This window comes from Diceros bicornis, chromosome 23 (assembly GCF_020826845.1).
Source record: "Diceros bicornis minor isolate mBicDic1 chromosome 23, mDicBic1.mat.cur, whole genome shotgun sequence".
Classification (NCBI taxonomy): domain Eukaryota; kingdom Metazoa; phylum Chordata; class Mammalia; order Perissodactyla; family Rhinocerotidae; genus Diceros; species Diceros bicornis.
The window spans coordinates 29,205,830-29,225,932 of NC_080762.1; the positions used below are offsets into that span (position 1 = coordinate 29,205,830).

At 37.4% G+C, this 20,103-nt stretch overlaps 1 protein-coding gene across 1 annotated transcript in view; it reads left to right on the forward strand.

The window, feature by feature from the left end:
- PREP (prolyl endopeptidase) overlaps nt 1-20,103 on the forward strand; it is a 116,726-nt gene that overhangs the window by 42,916 nt on the left and 53,707 nt on the right. Inside the window, exon 7 of the mRNA XM_058566549.1 lies at nt 7,574-7,679. Within this exon, the coding sequence (XP_058422532.1) occupies nt 7,574-7,679 (106 nt within the window). The remainder of the gene's footprint in view (nt 1-7,573; nt 7,680-20,103) is intronic.

Sequence of the window (20,103 nt, forward strand, 5' to 3'; positions counted from 1 at the left end):
GTCGATTCAGAACTTGAGCAACTAGAAGTGCATTGTGTGTTGGGCCCCCCAAGAGCCTGAGTGGAAGAGTGGTAGCTGTGGGCTGTGCTAGTCTACACACTGCATATTTACAGGGTATTTTTGACGCCTTGGGTGCTGTCACAGGTCACCTTCCCTGGGAAGCAGACTCTGGAAGTTTAGTGGGAATGCTTTCAAAATCTCTGCCTGAGCTGGGGAGCAAAGGCAGCAGAGGGAGAAGTTGAACAGTAATGTCGTCGTTACAGAGATTCCAGCCAATCCTTCAGGGAGCTCTCGAGCTGGGTTAGCCCTTCAGCATTTTCCTAACTGGGGATGAGAAGCCTGGGCCTTCATACCCCTGCATTAGTCAGTCACTGCATGTGGGATGAACCCAAAAGAATGTGTGACCTTGGGAGAGGTGGCTCTCTTTTTTTTTTAAATTATTTTATTGAGGTCATAATGGTTTATAACATTGTAAGATTTCAGGTGTACATTATTGTTTATCAGTAGTCTGTATAGACTGCATTGTAGGAGTGGCTATCTTGAACTTGACAAGGCCTGGGGGTTCTCGGCTGAGCGCTGTCTGGTCCCAACACCCGGCAGCTGGAGGGATAAGTGCTACAGTCCTGGAGGGCAGCAGACCACTGTATCCACTGCACATGCTGATGTCTGTCAGTGAGATGTATACTTGAGAATGAAAGTATATAGCTTGAGTGTATGTTAGACATAGCTCTCTAACCAGATACCTATACCAACATAGCAGTTGTAAGAATGGAAAAATTCAAGCACCCATTTTTAGAGGAATTCTACTTCTCCTTTAAGAATCACTCAGGGGCCATCCCTTCCCAAAAGCCTTCTCAGATCTCACCCTTCCTCCCAGCTCTCCTCCCCATTGGATGCTCCTCTCTGCACTCTCATCGTGCTTTATACTTCTCACAATTAATGTTCTGCAGTATTGCTTTATCACTGTGTGTGCGTGTGTCTGCGTGTCTGTCTCCCTCTCCCACCTGAGCATGAGCTCTTGAAGGCCGTGTCCTATGCATTTCAGAACCTACTTCAGCTGCAGGCTGACTGTCGGTAAATGTTGGTTGAATAAACAGCCTCAGCTCTGACTCCTCCAATAGTGGACAGCTGTGTTTGGTGGCACATGTTAAATCGTGTCTTTGGTAAAGGAGATGGAAAGTTGGCTGGCACCTAGATTTTTCTATTAATACCAGCCACCTTTGGTGACAGTAGCCATCTCTGACCTCATCCACCCCCAGGAAGCAGGAGCTGGCGGGAGTTGGCTTTTGGCTTTGTTTTTTTGTCTTTCAAGGTTCATTTCGGTTATGGATAGTGGAAAGCTAAGTACCAGTGGATTCCCAAATGTCATTTAGCCCATCTGTAGATTACCACATTCTTCCTACATCTGCATTTTTCCGCTTTCCAAATACTTTTATCAATATAGATGTTATTAGGGTTGTCTTCCTTAATTAACATTTTCTAATGATATTTAATCAGTACTCTAAATATAATTTGACAAATGACTTTACAGAATTAGATTGTCAAAGTAACTTGTACCTAAAGGGAAATACTTTTTTGCAAAAAATTAGCAGTATTAAGAATGGTAAAGAATTTTAGCTTTCATCCGGTTGGTATTGTTTGGAATGCAATTAATGGATTTAATAACAGCAAATGTAAATATTTCATTTACAGTAATTCTTAGAATTTTGTTTTTGTTAATTAATATTTATTTACATAAAGGGTATTTTATCATGAAGTAAAATCGTTTTGACTTAAGGAAAATTTGTTTAAAATAATATAGGCATAAAGAAGAAGGAAGCTGGGAAAAGCACAGGTTTAATAATTACACATTTCATAATTGGTCCGACTAACGTTATTACAACCTTGTTGCAGAAAGTCAGTGCTTTTGAATCAGATTAATTGCTTCCAGAGAACAGAGTTATTCTAGCTGATGTCATATTGTTTAAAGAGAAAACAACAATATTTAGTGAACTGGAATTTATGCTGTTCCATGAAGGCCTGATGGCTCTCCTGCTTTTCTCCTTTCCTCTTATCTGGATTTCAGGAAAGTCTCTTTATTCTGTTGAGATCCACGTGTCACCATCAGCACGATTTTTGTCTTCCCCTCCCAATGATTTCCAAAATTCATTTTTAAAATTGCCTTAAAATATAGTCTGAATGTGAAGCTGTGGTTCAATGTGTATTGTTGTTGATTAAATTTTAGTGGAAGAAGGTGTATTTCTAATCTGTATACTTTGGGGCGATGATGACTAAATGATTTTGAAATTTGAGACCTTGAGTATTTGAAAATTCAGAATTGTTTCCGGTTTAGCAAATTTGTTGAGTGGCTATGGAACATCTCTGGGTTGTGAGGAAGAGAGTTTATAGTGAAAAGACTGACTTAATTGGCATCCCAATAGCAATATACCTTAGGGCTTCCTGCCTTAGATTAAATATAAACTGCTACAACTATTTGGTCCAGCCAGAAATGCTGAGAAAAACTTATTAGATGTGCTTGAGACAGCTGTCATCGAAGGTTTGGTGTGGTTCAGGCAGTGAGTTTTACTGCCCTGTCTTTCTGTTGGCTGAATCACTACAACTGATTTAACCATCATTTATGATTGATGGAGCATGACTTTAAGCACTAAGCTGTAGAGATTCTGTCTTTATTTAAAGGACAAGAGAACAAAAGCATGAAGTATTATTAATGAGGCTCCTTTCCATTGCATTTAATAAAGTTATAATTGTGAGGTTGCTGATGATATTCTTGATATGAGATGGTTTAAAAATAAGGTGGAACTAAAATTCTAGTCATTGGTTTATTAACTATGTATATGAAAAGCTTTAGGAAAGCTTATAAAACACTAGAAATAGAATGTATAACTCCCAAAGAAGTCAAGGGAAGCAGTTTATAAAGAAATTTATATTATTACAGTACGAAGAAGCAAGAAGGGAAAAGCAAGGTGAACAGAATATTCAAAATGAAGAATGTGGAAGCCAGTACATCAGCAATAACAATTAATGAAAACAGAATAGAGATTCTTAGATTGGATTTTTAAAACTCAATCAAGTCATGTATTCATTTGTAAGAGACCCACTTAAAACATAATGACAGGTAAGTTAGAAATACATTGAGAATGAGAATGGAGAAAAGAAGTAATGGAAATCAGAAATTTATATGAGGTTTCTCCAAAACTGACAATCTTTGAAAAGGCTATAGGGAGCTTAGAAAAAGGTGAATAGAATGCACCTGAGTCATTTGATATTATGTGTAGTTTGTGATAAAAACTCATACAGTAAAACATGATTCATTTTGAGGAAAAGAGACTGCTTCAGAACTCAGAAAAAGGTCACCAAGAAAGAAGAGCCAAATTAAACAGGACTTTCTAGAAGCTTTTCTAGAACTAGAACTTAGAATCCCACTTCTGTTTCACAAGTACAGATTTACCTCTGTGCTTTAAAATAATTTTTTCTGAGAAAGCGATGTTCAACTTATAAGGTCCAATGTGCTGCCAAGTGTTTAAAAGTGCTAGATATTTTAGACATGCATAGCCATTATGATTGATTTATAAATGCAAAGAATATGATTGACAAACAGCTGGTCTACCGAAACGAACCGGTAGATAGAAAGTGGATGGACATTTTTGGAGAGCTGAAATCTAATTCCTACAGGTCTAAAAACTTACTGCTAGTAAGTATAACCCTAAGTGTTCCATGCTCAAACACTCTCATTCAGATGACATTTAGCTCGATATCATCACATTGCACTGATACCAGCAATCAGCGTATGTGGACTTGATAAGAGCAGTGCAACAAGTCAATGTGAATGTTATGTTGACAGTTTTACCTCTGCATAGAAGAAAAGAAGTATGTCGCAAAGGCTGCAGGTAGTTCAAAGAAGTATTATTGGAATAAGAAACAGAAACAGTAAAAATATCCTACTATGTAATGAGACAGAAGGAAATATATCAGTTATGTTTTTTATCAAGCATGGGTATTATCTTTTTAAGTAGTCCTGTATTTATTACATTCTTAATTCTTACATCTATATATTTTAAGCATATGCATTAATATACCCTAAAAAATGTAATTATCCCAAAAAGAATTAAAAATAAGTTAAAAAAAATAAAAACGTAATGACAAGTTTTTGCTTCTGGCCATGACAGTGTAACTGGTACTGGACTAGCTCTCCTGCCATAAATAGCTAGAAAACTTGACAAAATAGACAAAGCAACTCTTTACAGATATTGGTCAACAGGCATCATAGGACTGTGATCTGTGAGAGAGATGATTGTCCTATGATTGCCCCAGCTTTCTGCCTGGAGGTATTTTCTGGACTCTGGCAGAAGAAGGAGAAGCCCCCAGAATATTGCAATCTCACTGAATTAAGGATCCAAGGATTGGAATTCAGGAAGACTGAAGCCACTGGAATTTGCAGGCAGAGTACCAAAAGGAGGAACTACCCACTACCCAGAAATCTGCCTTGGTGTCCCCTTGCATCTTTGGCTGACTATTAAGTAGTGGATGCATAGGATGAGACTCCGTGTTTCACACTAAGAACAACTACCAGGGAGTTGTAAGCTGACAACTACCAGAGGTTTAACAAGTTTGGGAGACTTTCACATTGTAACCAGTCAAAGTGGAAAAATCTTGTGAACACCCAGGGTATTCAGCAGAGAAGAGCCCAGAGAGGCCATGCCTTAGCAGTAGGACTGTAGACCTTACCCAGCAAAGCTTGAAAACAAGCCTTGAATGGATCAAGCTGATCCACCAACAAATTAAGCCTCAAAACTTTTTAAAGGAAGACACCCCCCTCAAATTTTTTTTAATCCAGACAATCAAAATGTTCAGAATCCAATAAAAAAAATTACTAGATGTGTAAAGAAGCAGAAAAATGTGACACAAATCCAGGAGAAAAATTAGTCAAAAGAACAGATCCAGAAATGACAGGTAGTAGAATTAGCAGATGAGGACTTTTTAAAAGCTATTATAAAAATAATTTTTAAAGGATTTTAGAAAATGTTAATGTAATAAACAAAGAAATAGAAAATATAAAAATGAACAAAATATTTTAGAGGTAAAAAATAAACTATCTGAATCAAAAAATTCTCTGCATGGGCTTAACAGCAGTTTAGGTACTATAAAAGAAAATATAAGTGAATTTGAAGACAGGACAATTGAAACTAAGCCACAAAGAGAAGAAAAACTAAAACAAAAATGAACACAGTCTCATTGACCCGTGGGACAATACCAAGTGATCTAACATTATGTATTTGAAGTCCTGGGGTAGGGATGAGGGAACACAAAAATATATATGAAGAAAAAGCAGCCAAGAATGTTATGAATTTGATAAAATAGACGAACCCACAGGTCCGAGAAGCTCAACAAATCTCAAGCAGGCTACTACAGCAAAGCCCATTATAATCAATTCACAAACAACCAAAGATAATAAAATCTTAAAAGCAGCCAGATAAGAAAATCCACATTACATATAGGGAGTAAAAAGAAGAAATGACTTCTCATCTACAGCAGTGCAAGTCAGAAGATGGTGGAAAGACACCTTCTTAAAGAAGCCTACCTTCACTGCCATATTTAAAACTACAGTCCCTTCCCACACATCCTGGCTCCTTACCCAGACCTGTTCATGTTCTCCATGGCACTTATCATTTTATACTATACTATGTAATTCCATGTTTTTGTGTGTCTCCTCCACTAAAATATAACTCCCCCCCAATTTATTCACTAATTTATCTTTAACACCTAGAAAAATGTGTTGCGCATAATAACTGCTTACCAAATATTTACTGAATGAACAAATGAAAGAATAACTGTTGTTGGTAAGTGTATTAGGGTTCTCCAGAGAAACAACCAACAGGATATGTGTATAAATACAGAGAGAGATTTATTTTAGCTAATGTGATTGTGGAGGCTTGACAAGTCGGAAGCCTGCAGGGTAGGCTAGCAGGCTGGAAACCCAGGGAAGAGTTTCAGTTTGAGTCCAAAGGCCATCTGCTGGCAGAATTCCCTCTTGCTGGGAGAGGTCAGTCTTTTTCTATTAAGGCCTTCAGCTGATTGGGTGAGGCCCACCCACATTATGGAGGATAATCAGCTTTACTCAGAGTCCACCAATTTAAATGTTAATCTCATCCAAAAAAACCTTCACAGAAACATCGAGAATAATGGTTGACCAAATATCTGGGTACTGTGGCCTAGCCAAGATGACACATAAAATTAAACACCACAGTAGGATGGAAAAACAGGAACTCTCACACACTGCTGATATGTAAGAGTATAAGTTGGTACAACCACTTTGGACAATAATTGGGCAACATCTAATAAAGTTGAATATGCGCATATCCTACCACTGAGCAATTTTACTTCTAGGTATATACCCTGGGAAACACTTATATAAGGCCATATCTAAACACATTCAAGAATTTTTCTAAAGTGTTGCTTGTAGTAGGAACTAAAACCACAAAGGAAGAAAATGGAAATAATCTAAATGTTTATTGGTAGGAAAATAGATCAGTTAATTGTGGTATATTCCTAGACTGGAATACTGTACAGCAGTTAAAACACATGAAGTAAATATACGTTTATCAACATGAATTGATTTTAAAAATTTTATTGAATGAAAAGAATTAGTTGCAAAAGGGTATATGTAGTTTGATACCACTTATGCCAATTTTGACAACTCAAAACCGTTTGTTGCATTCGTTTTTTATCAAGATTCTTTTTCTACCTAAGATGCTCCCGTTTAATACTATAAAAGAAATCCACAGAAGCATAGGCCTTTTGTCTCCAATATCTTGTGATAGAGGTGACTAAAGAGATGCATAGAGTTATTCAATAGAAACTTGTTAATGTGGCCAGTGTGAACCACAAATGAACTTTGCATCCATGCCTATTTTGCTTATTGGTACTCATTTAGAACAACTTTTTAAATACATAACCCATGACAAAACTTCAAAGTCAGGGATATTCAAAATATTCAAAATGACAGATTGCGTGTATTTTCAGTTAAAGAATAGACTTTACATTTAAATAAAAATAACATTGAGTCATGACATTCAGTTAGATATACTGATTTTTTTTGTGTGTGTGAGGAGGACTAGCCCTGAGCTAACATCTGATGACAGTCCTCCCCTTTTTTCCTTGAGGAAGATTGGCCCTGAGCTAACATCCGTGGCCATCTTCCTCTACTTTATATGGGACGCCGCCACAGCATGGCTTAACATGCGGTGCATCGGTGCGCACCTGGGATCCGAACCTCCGAACCCCGGGCCACCACAGTGGAGCTTGTGCACTTAACCACTTGCGCCACCGGGCCAGCCCCCTGATATTTTCTACTTAAGTATTTCACTATGTTTTGTTAAAATAAACTGTGATTCAAAGTGAAACAAGTTAAAATTGATATTCATCTTTTTTCCGATAACTTTCTTGTCCAATAATAAGTTTGGAGTAAAGATACTACATTTGAGGTTAACCTTTATTTTTTACTTAATATTTAACAGTGCTGTCGCAAAATATGTATTCTAATCAGCCCCCTGCACTGGTTTTGCTTCCTTCATAGTTGTCTGACGATGGTCGCTATGTCTTATTGTCAATAAGGGAGGGATGTGATCCAGTAAACCGACTCTGGTACTGTGACCTACAGCAGGAATCCAATGGCATCACTGGTAAGTTATCTTTCAAACACACGTAATTATTGTGGAAAGCTCCATTAAAAAGCAATTATTTTGATCTTCTAATTGATTTCCCAAGAAACCTTCGTCCATTCAACGACATCATCTCAGTTCATTTGACTTTTTCTTTCAATATTATCCCATCAAATGAAGAAAATTGAATGAAGCTATTTGTTGGCCTTAGCATTTTCTCTGTAGATTGAGGTTAATCATATTTTTTGCTTGGTTATGAGTGAAAATGTCCTGTGAGTATTGCAGATGAAGAGTATTAAGCAGAAGCTGGCCCTTTGGTCTGTAAAGCATTACAATTGTCTAGATGTAATGGTGTAAGCTGTCACAGGCGAGAGAGAGGAGAACAGTGAGAATTTACCACGTTAACAGGTAATCATGAGACAGCTCCTCAGTACTGAGCCACAGGCACAATAACAGCCTGATTTTCCTTCCTGAAGCCTTTTATATCATGATAATAAGCATAGAACCAGCCAGTTACAAATTCTGGAGATGGCTCATTTTAAATGTTGTTTTCTTCCAACATTTATATCATACCACGACCATCATCAAGCATTGAAGCTTTCAGCTGCACAATTTACTATGCTGAAAATTCCCAGACACAAAAACTCTATCAGAGATAAGCCAGCACCCAGATAAGGACACTAAACTAATGATACCATGTTCTGGTTAATGTAAAATAAATATATTTTAGAGATGGTTGACAGATTTTCAAAATCTACAATATTGAGTGCATTCTAATTATTAGATTACCTCATTGTTAGTATCTTATCTATATTACATTATGATAAGAAAATATATAATTTTTTTTTATTATTGATTGAGGACTGCATCATTTTTAAACTTCGCTGAGCAAGATCTGCATCCTAACATTCTTAGATACTACAGAGCACCATTCACACACATAGCAGGATGAAGTCAACAGCTTTTCTTCTTGTGTGAAATATATATCCGTGTAATAAAGCTACTTTTTTTTCTGTTAAAAAAAAAGGGTATACCTATTTTGATCTCAAGATCATCCACATCAGTTTTCACATTGTCTAAAAGGAGTAAACCACCACCCCAAAATTGTTTACTTGAGTTGCAAGTCTGGGTCTACATGGAACTGAGCAAACCTTTGAAGATCGAATCTGAAAGAAATAGTCACAGCTATGATTGTGCTGCTATCTTGCACAATATTCCTTTGTGATTCTAAGATGGTGGAAAGAACTTTCCCTTTCTCCAGTTTATTAAAAATTCCAGTTACAGTGCTCTTCCTCCAGAGGGTGCTTTCATTTTCTATTTGTTACTTCATTATGTCTTTAAATTATTAGGTAGGCTTGTTATTAAAAGATACAAGTTAACAAATTAAAAAATGCAAATTGCTTAATTTACTCCAAGCAGAGAAGAAAATTTCATCCACATATTCATAGATAGTATGGATGAAACTTACAAGTGTCAGCAGAACTTGAGGAAACCCTCTGTTTTTTTCCTGCTCTTGATCCTTATCTTTTTTTTTTTCACCTTATATACTTTTTACCCCACAGTTTATCATTGCAGCATTAGTGAGGAATTAGAGAAGAGGGTGTGACACCCAGAGAGTGGGATTCAGAAAGGAAGGCAGTGCCGAGGTACACTAGGCCCTCATCAACAAAATTCTAGAGAGTGCAGCCATGAGTGGATATGAAGAAGAAAAAGGGGAAGCATCTAAGAAACCCTAAATGGCTATGATGCGTTCAGATTGGAAGACTATTTACAAAATAAGCCAGCTCCTGGCCTGCCTTCCCAACTTGATCTTTCCCTGAGTTACCTGACTGTTGTCTTCTCTGCTTCCTAGGTGGTTTTTGTGAAGTTTAAAGGAAGAGCCCAGCACAGAGTAATGACTCAGTGAATGTTAGCAATTATTATTTTCCAAATTGTTCCCTTTTTTAATTCCAGAGGAACTTTACTATTATTTTGTCGTGATCGGAACAAAAGTCCAACTATATTTTTGACTAGGACTGTGTGTAAACCTGTAAATTTATTTGAGACTGTATGTCTCAGAGTTATATAGGAACCACATATTTCTTGTTAAAGTTATTTTATAGGTATTTTATGTTTGTGGGATATTGATGGTTTGTGAATGTATCTGTCAAGGTTTAACCAGAGAAGCAGAAGCAGTAGGAGATGTATATTAAGAGATTTATTGCAAGGAATTGGCTTACATGATTGTGGGCTGGCTAGGTAAGTCTGAAATCAGTAGGGCAGGCCATCAGGAAGGGCAGGCTGGAACTCCTGGGCACAGGCTGAAGCTGCTGTCCACAGGTGTTCAACCTGCTCATAAGGCTTTTCAACTGATTGAATAGGCCCACCTGGATTATCTCGGATAATCTCCTTTACTTAAGGTCAACTGATTATGGTCTTTAATCATATCTACAGAATACCTTCACAGTAACACCTAGATTAGTGTTTGATTGATTAAATTGGACATCAGCCTAGTCAAGTTGACATGTCAAAGACATCACAGTGAGCTCATGGAAAACCACATGGAGAGGAAGAGAGCAGACAAGCCTTACAATACTAACCTGATTTCCTTTTTTAACCCTTGAAGACGTTAAATAAGTACATTTAGTTTATAACAGGAGAGACATAGCAGATTGATAGTGATCGTTGAAATTTTTTAAATAATTCCTATTAGTTATGATTGGATATATTGGGCCAATAACCATAAGACTTTCAAATCAGATTTTAATTTTAATCTCAGCTCCACCACTAAATAACTGGTGACCCTGGGAAAGTTATTTTGTCTCTCTTACTATTTCCACGACTGCAAATGGGGAAATAATATCTGCTTCATGCGGAATTGTGAGGAGTAATGAAAATCCATACAAAAGGGCTTAGCAGAGTTCCTGGCATATAGTAGATTCTCAAGTATTCTTTTCTTTTTTTCTTTGTTTCTTGACTGAAAGGAGAATATTTTGAATCACCACACTTTGGTTTTAGGTAGCAAAGTAAAATGGATGGAGGATGCCCTAAAATAACCATTTCTCTGCAATATCAAAGCTGCTCTAAACACGGATCTTGGTATGGACTTGTTTTCTGCAAGACCAGATTCATAATCAGAAAAGAGTCTTTTCATCGAAGAAGACATAAATAGATGTGCCTTTAGTGGGAGATGGAGGGAAATCATCTAATTCTGCAGGTTGATAATTGAAAATTCAGGGGTTTATATGCCCAGTTGGTGACCGTGACTACCTCCCGGGTATCTTTTTCTTGCTGCTTCCTTACCTGCTTCTCCATTTTTGTTATCCTTTTAAACAAAGGGGAAGAATAATTAACATTTAACTTATATGCTCAATGTGCTAGTTAACTATTAAATAGGTTAAACCCGAACAGCTGGTGACTGAAAACTAAATCCACTGTTACGAGATCTTTAATTTTATAGTGCTGAAATTTATAGTGCTGAAATCCTCCTTTTGATAACCTAAAGCCTTTCTGCTATTATTTTAATCTTTTTTACCTGAAAGGCAGGGGGAATTATCAGCATTTTCATATAAATTAATTCTTTGCTTATTAGGGCTCCACTAAATTGCCTGTCTGGAAGACTAAGTAATTCACTTAGGTAGCTCTTGTCTAACTTTCCTGTCATCTTTGTCTGCCAAGCAAACCTGTCCCTGTGCATTTTGAAATGGAAAGCAAAGAAAGTGGCCAAAGGCTATTTAATGTCATAGAAAAAGACAGCACGGGGGTGGGGGAACCACATAAATACAGGATGGAAAAAAATTCTTAGCGTCTTAAGAGTTAAGAGAGTTCTCTATGAAACTGGATTCCTTGGTTATTTACATTTGTCATGTAAATTTCAATTTCTGTTCTCTGACTTGCTGACCATCTTCCTACTCGCTGCTCTGTGAGCGGAATCTCTCTCCTCTGACCCTTTGCCTCTCTTTGGAGAACCTCATTTCTGCCATTGACATTGCAGTATTTTTACTTCAGAATAATATGAGCGCCTTAGTTACAAACTATGGGCCATAGCCTTCCACAGGAACTGCAGTTGAGTCCGGTGGCTGTTCCTTTGTTTACCTGTCTGAGCAGGTAACTCCCCGACTGGCCTCCTTCACTGCTGTGTAGAAATGGCACTAGGCCTATCATCTGGGCCGTAGAAGTTTTTATAATTTTCCAAGTGTTCAAAACAGCTAAGCAGGTCCCCTCCAAAGATTCTTGCACCCACTTCTACGCTGGCTACCAGAGACGCTATCATTTTTCTTTGGGGGAAGAACGATTTGTGTCCCAGAAGTTACCATGCTTCCTCATGCTTTTGCTTGATACCATTCCTTCTACAGTTGGCCCCTCTGCTCCTTTCCCCTATTCTGATTGCTTCTTCTCTCCATACAAACACACGTTGTCTGAGGATTTGTGAGCTGCATGAGGTCAGAGACCTTGTCTGTCTTGCTCTCTGTGGAGTCCCCAGCACCTACATCAGTGTCTGACAGATGACAAAGACTCTGTCCTTGACCAAGCCTTAGTCAGGCCTCTGAGCCCTCTTCCTGACTGGGCCTCAACCTTGGCTCCTTGCCCCCCATCCTCCTTGCTGGGCCTGCATAGCCCAATTGTAGCAAGAATCCCACTAAGTCAGTTCATAGAGAATCCCCTACCCTTGATATCTGATCACCCTCGATATCTGATCAAATTCCTCATCACACCCTCCCCTAGGTGGTATCTGATTACCTTGACCTGCCTTCACCGGAATCCTATTCGGTCACTTGAGCAAGAATCCCGCTGCCCTGATGTCTCCTCTTAATAATTTTCTATCCATTGACCCCCTCCTTCTGCTCATTGGCTGTAAATCCCCGGTTGTCTTCTCTGTTTGGGAGTTAATCCCAATCTCTCTCCCTTATTGCAGTAGTCTTGACTCCGATCACAATAGTCCTGACTAAAGTCTTTACCACTTTAACAAGTGTCAGAATAATTTTTTCTTTAACGCAGACTCATAGTAGATGGGCACCAGCTTGTCTTGAATGACTTTACCTGCCCCTTTAGGGATCCTTATGCTCAGGTGGCCCTGCTTTATAAGCCATCCTTTGTCAGAAACTGTTAATTTTCTTGTGAACATTTTGAATCTTTACCTTTCTGGCCTCCTAAATTTTTTAAATTAAATTTTTGTCCCTTGTTAAACTCTGAGAATGATGAATAGCTACAGAGCATATTTCTCCAGTCCTGTATATTATATGAGCAGAAGATTTCTGTTTCTCTTTTTTCTGTGCCTTGTTTAAAATCAAAAGTGAAGTATCAAGCTATCACTTAGGGCACCAGGCTGGCATGACGTTTTGTTAGTTCTGCAACAGAAAAGACAGCTGAGTCTTGACTCCTGTGATTCTAATGTGATCCATGCCTGTATATTCATAGAAATTAATCATCCTGAACCTTGCAAGAGAATGATTTGTGTCTGGATTTTCTTAGTTATGCTTTCTGTACTTTTGTAAATCAAGACTGTTTCTTTTGAATTGTATATACACTTTGTTTCCTAAGTTTGTTGTAAATAACCTTTTTTGAATATATATAAAGTTGCTTCATATAGACTGAATTTTCACATATTTTCTATGTTATAGTTAAATATCAGGCCTTAGAGCTGTCTCTTTTCTTTCAAATACATGAACTTTTAAAAATTTCATGAAAACTTAATTTATACCCTAAAAATGTAAGGGATGGTTTTCAACATACTTTTATGCATATTTAAATTAGTATGATATATTTCTAAATATTTTTATTGGAAAAGTGGGAAAGACTGCCCACTTTTTTAAAATTTAAATTTGGTTACTTCTGTTGCCTTTACATTATCAACAAATATACGTAAGGTTCAGTCTGAAATGTAGGATTACGTAAATGTTATACTTAGTTATGAAGCAGACAGTATCGGTGCCCTACTTTGTGCCGGGTGCTGTGTTGGGTGATAGAGGTGATGACAGCCCATTGTCCCTGCCCGTCGAGTCCTCCCCACCTGTTGGACAGTAGCCGTGAGATTGCCAGTGCATGGTTCCAGGGCATATCAGTAGTGCTGTGACCGAGCACACGTGGCCAAGCTCAGAGTTAGGACATCTCTGAGTTTGAAAACTCTAAACTCTCTCCCTCTCCTCTGTTTTCTTTCCCTTGTTCACTTTTCTCTTTGGTTCTTTCATTTTTCTCTAGAAGGTCCGACACTTTGTTCCCTATTTTATAGGGTAATCAACAGCAAAAGAGACACTGGCTATTTGGCCCTATTTTGAATAAATTTAAAATTATCTCAGAGGTTTTTAAATAGAATCCTTAGGAAGCAATTGTTAGGTGAAAAGAACTATAAATGTCTAAAATCCTTGTTAGTAACATAACACCCTTCTGCTTCAATGTAGCCATCCTTAAAATGGGCCAGAAGTGGTATTTGCTCATGTCACAGCATTTATGAAGCGTTTTGGGGGGAAAGGTGAATGGTGTTGACATACTGATTTTTGTTAGGAAATATCAGCTTATGCTGTACTTTGTCCAGACTTTCACTAACATGTTTCTCTGCTTTTTCCTTTTTTGTGGCAAGTTTGACCATTTTAGATTGATGATGTTTTCAGCACTCACCATGTCCTCATTTTAATGTTATCATGTCATTAATGAAAACTGGCTTTTTCCAACATAAGTAATTAATCTACACTACATGGTAACACATAACGATAAAAGGAAGGTCGGTATTTGTCAGACACTTAAGTTGTTCAGCCATTTCTGGCTAATGCAAGGCAGATGACCTCTTGTTTCTAGGGAGCTGAGAAAATATTGACTCCGTGCTTCATGCCTGGTGGGGCTGAGCGTCCTTTTGGGGGTGGAGTGGAAAGGAGAAGATAAACATTTGAGAAGCTTTAAACAAATGAGTTGTCCAAAGTTTAGCAAAGTCATCTGAGCATTAAAAGGCAGACCAATAGGAGGGCTTCTGTGTGAGGCAGGAAGTTATTAGAAAATAGTATGTGTTTCAGAGTGGGAATGCGACAAAAAACCCAATAACCATTAGAACACCAAAAGACAGTGTAAAAATAAGAAGCAAACGTGTATTTTGAAGTAAAATAAGAAGTAATAGTGATAGATTAATATTTTTACTAATTTTAAAATTAGGGGATTATTAGGGCTTTTTCTGGGAAAATAGCTGTGTGCCGTGAGAGATGGAAATTAGATTTTAAAAGTTCACTGTTGGCCAATTGTGCTATACAGAAGTCACATTTAGCTTATTTTTGGCTTTTGAAGAACCCTGGGATTATTTGGAATAGTAGTAAGTATTGTTTATATAGCATTTTCTGTATGCCAGAGTCTGAGCTATGAATGTAGATATTCCCATTCAGTCTTCTCAACAACCTCTGAGGAGCATGTGTTGTTATTCCCAGGAAACTGAGGCTAGTGAGGCCAATTAGCTTTCCTGATGCCGTTTAAAGATTCAGATCCAGGTCAGTTGAACTCCCAAGCCAGTGCTCTAACCATCACCATGTGGCCGATGCGATGGAAGGAAGGCATCAGGCCAGGGAAAACAGGAACAGCAGCCTTCTGCTCGCCTCAGTCTCAGAGCATGGTCCATGCTTTGCATATTTAGCGTTGTTACATGAGAAGCGCTTAGTGTTCTGTAAAGTATAAAAGCACTTTTTAGCTCCTATTATTAAAGAGCTTACAAAACATTTTCTATGAAACATAGTTAATACCATTGAATCTCAAAGAAAGCAGTAAAAGTAATGACTTTGCTCTAGGGAAAGCATAAGATGACTTATTTTAAACTAATCTTCACTCAGTAAACAAATCATTCCCCCACTGAGAAGCAGGTTTATAAAAAGTAATTTCAACTTCAATGCAGAGAAGTCTGGACATTGAATTCTGTTGACTTCAGAGTGAATAATTCCACTTACAGACAAAAGGACCTCAGAAAAGGTGGGCACAAAGTGAGGTGGTTCTGGAATTTAGCCACATCTTTCTTTTTTTAAGAAATTTTCCTGTTTTCCATTTAAATCAATAGTGTTCTAATTTGTGAATAGCAAAACTGAATGAGCCCCATTGTTCAACTGAAATGCCATTTCTCTTGAATTATTTCCTGGCGGAAGCCCTGAGGAGCAAGGGTTTCAGGAGAGCAAAAGGATTTCGTGAGCTCTCTTTTTAAACATGCTGCCTTGTGAGGGCCTGTACTTCGAACTGCTTTTCAAATTTTACAGCTGGATTTGTGTAAATCCTGCCACGTTTCTAAATCTGAATGAATTTATGACTTGTGGTATGTAATGCTTCAGAACTTGGTGACAGATAATGACCACAAACTTTTTTATTGTTTTGGTGTTCATTAGAGCTTGATTATTTAAAACAAGTGTGCCACATCTTCAGGCTCACCTGATTATACAGGGGTACTGAAGGAAATTTCTACCGTGTTTTGCCTTTGGTGGATATTTCAGTGACTTTTTTGTGGGAGGTAGGGTCATAATAAATACCACTGCACTGGCTGTAAGGCCTTTTCAGGCAGAAACCATAAGATGGTTACTTTGAGAAATAAAGGTTTCACATCAGGAAATGTTTTGTTGTCAAGGGAACATTTAAGGAATCTGACATTTCCCTGAACCAAGATTCTGTGTCTACAAATGTCATAGTCCAGAAAATTGTGTTTCATCATTCTTATTATAAATAAATATACCATTCTGACCATTCTGGCAAATTTTGCATTGCCAGCTAATTTTTTACTTATTCTTCTAAAGAATGGTTTTTAGGTTTTTTTCCTTTTAAAGCATTGTTTTATGTAAGCTAAGATACAGTTACCTTTGAGTGGTCGTCTGCTTTTGAGGTTAGCAGTTTGTCACTGAAAAAAAAAAATTGTAACTCAAATGCAGAACTTAACCTTTTATGAAAATTAATGGTAAGGACTTCTGTTTGAGGGAGTTTGGCAGATTATATATTCTGAATAACCTCCCAGTTGAAACAACTGAAATGCTGTAAAAAATCTATAAAGCATCTTTCTAAGTATATTGCTAAGTTGGCAGAAAAAACGAAAAATCATAGACACCAAAGATGAAATGAAAGCAGGAATCCTGGATTGTCCCTAAATGTTTCTGCGGGGCCTTGGAGGCTGAGCTTCTCTCTGTTGGCCACCTAGGGCAAGGGGGATGGAAGATAAGGCCTCTAGTTCTCCATGGCTGAGAGTCTAATGAGTGTAAGGGTGATTGAGAAATAAACCTACCAGTGGTGGAGCTGGGGTATGAGGGAGAGGGAGGGTATAGGAAAGAAACATACCTGTCTTTACCTTGGCACTAATGAAAGGGAAGGGGAGGCAGGATGTGAATTCTCCTAAAACATGAGAAAGGCTGACCTTCACATGGGAGCAGGTTATCTTGATTGTGCCTATGAGGTCCAAAAATCCTCAGCCAAGAATTTAATTTAAAGTGCTCCCAGGTTGGTTGCCTCCCAAGAGAGAAGGAGAAGCCAAATACAGATCTTCTCTGGAAGAGTGCCACTTCAACTCAGGCCTCCAAAAATTCCCACAGATAATATTTCAAAGGAAATTAGTTCACAATCAAAAATCACAAATCAGGGGCCTGCCCAGTGGCGTAGCAGTTAAGTTCGTGCACTCCGCTTCAGCAGCCTGGGGTTCGCAGGTTCAGATCCTGGACGCAGTCCAACACACTGCTTGTCAAGCCATGCTGTGGAGGCATCCCATATAAAGTAGAGGAAGATGGGCACAGATATTAGCCCAGGGCCAATCTTCCTCAGCAAAAAGAGGAAGATTGGCAACGGATGTTAGCTCAGGGCTAATCTTCTCACACACACACACAAAAAAATCACAAATCAGATGAAGAAATTCACCAGCATGAGAAATGGAGCCAGCAGAAACACCAGAGTGGAATTATCAGATTCCTAATGTAAAATAAGTACATTAAATACACTTTTAAAAATAAATGATTGTGATGCTGCTTTTACAAAAAATAAAGAAGAAGCTTGGAAGCATAAGCAAGAAATAAGATACTGTAAAGAATGACCAAACAGATTTGGAAGAGATTAAATGGAACTTCTACAAATAAAGAATATTAATATTAAAATATTCAGTTATTTGGTTAATGAAGAGATTAGACACAGCTGAAGAGAGAATTAATGAAATGGAATATAGATGTAAAGAAATTACCTAGATGCAGCCTACCAAAAGGTAGAAAGAATATGAGTGGTTAAGAGACATGGAAAAGAGCAAATCGTTCTAGAAATGATAAACTACATAATTGGGACCAACCATTCTGCAGAGGACAGCTGGCCTAAGATATTACCATGAAAATGGTATAGCTGTCTTAATATCAAAGTAGACTTTAAAGTAAAAAGCAATTACTAGAGCTAAAACTTCATAACCGTGAAAGGTTTAATTCAGTTTTATTTAAATATAATAATTCTAAATTTGAGTCAATCTAACAGCATGATTTCAAAATAAAGAAAGCAAAAATTAGCAGAACTACAAGTAAAAATAGACAATTTTTACAATCATAGAGGAATATTTTAACAGACCTTTCCTGTGACTGATGGAAAACAATGGCGCCCCAAAAATCAGTAAATATATAGATTTGAACAATATAATTAAAAAATGACTTAACAGACATATTTAGCATATCACACCCAAAGGCTGCACATTACACATTCTTTTCAGTCACATACAGAAACATTTAAAAATCATTTAAGGAAAAAAAGGTTAAGCCATAGAGCTTTTCTCCACAAATTTTATAAGATTGAAATCATACAGAATATGTTCTTTGAGCACAATAGGATTTAGCCAAAAGTCAATAACAATAACCAGAGGATGAATAATCTCACAAACATAAGTCAAGTGAAAGAAGTCAGACACAAAAGAATACATGGTGTATGATTTCATTATATATCAAGTTCAAAAATAAGGCTAAATTAGACTATAGTGTTTATGGATACATATTAAGGCAGAAAAAGGACAAAGAAAAATAAGAAAATGATCACCATAAAAGTCAGGATGATGATTACATTCAGGAGGGAGAGGGGCTTGTTCAGAGCATATAGTGCAAGAAGTTCCTCCCCATTCTGTTATCAAAAATTTATTGACTCTCAGGGGCAGGCCCAGTGGCATAGTGGTTAAGTGTGCGTGCTCTGCTTCGCAGTGGCCCGAGGGTTCTCAGGTTCAGATCCAGGGTGCGCACCGACGTACTGCTTGTCAAGCCGTGCTGTGGCAGCGTCCCATATAAAGTAGAGGAAGATGGGCAGAGGTGTTAGCCCAGGGCCAATCTTCCTCGGAAAAAAAGAGGATTGGCATCGGGTGTTAGCTCAGGGCTGATCTTCCTCACAAAAAAAAATATATATATATATGTGTTGACTCTCTTTACGTGCTTATTCTTCCAGATGAATTTTAGAATGATATTGTCAAATTCTTTAAAAATCTCATTTGGATTTTTACTGGAATTGTGTTAAATTTATAGATTTCCTCTGGGATTATTTGCACCTTTGAAATATTGAGTCTTCCCATCTAGGAACATGGTGCTTCCAGTTATTCAAGTTTTGGTTGTTGTTTTTAAGATTCAATTTAAGAAAAAGTTCAGAGATTACACATTTCATGTTAACTGCATTTCTAAGTATTTTATTAATTTTGCTTCTCTTGTAAATGAGGGCCCCTCCCCCCATATTTTCTAACTGGTTATTGCTAGCATGTAGGAAAACTATAGATTTTTTTAATCGCTTTTTATTAGTTTTAATTTCAATTGTTTATTTCAAAACAATATTAGTGTGTTTTTGTTGTGGGATAGGCATTAGTAGTCATTTTATAATAATTTTCACATTTACTTACTATTCCTCATTTACAGTTAGAAAATGAGGCTTAGCAGGAGATGAAGAGATTGCTTGAGATAACACAACTGAAAAGCCGTGAAGCTGAGCTTTTAATCCAGTTATATCTAACTGAAAAACTCTCTTTCTACCATGGGATTATATTTTCCCTGATAAATTTAATTCAACAACAAATTATATAAAGATATTATGCTGTGGAGACGAATGAGATAATGAATGTAAAATCACCAGGAATATAAATGAACTATGCAAATTAATGTAGCAATTTCACTGTGAAATTGAAGACAGGAGATTAATTGGAGAATAGCTAAGATCTGGCATTGCCTCTCAGGACTTTAGAAGTCATAGGACTTTTTTGTTTATAAAACTTTCAAGATGTACTCTGAACCTTTATGTCTGATACATTGTGAAGCAGATGTCTTCCCAGTGGTTTTTTTTTTTTTGAATATTAGAAGTGGCATTTAGTGAACCATTTAAATGATAATAATAGCACATGTAAGATTTTTTTTTAGTGATAACCATCTCCAGACTAGTTCTTAGGACTAAAGGACTGGAAGGTGTTCCTCCCTTCACTCAACACCAATGTTATTTTGCGCCTTTAAGGTCTCGGCCACTCTCTTTAGATGCTGAGTATTAAATA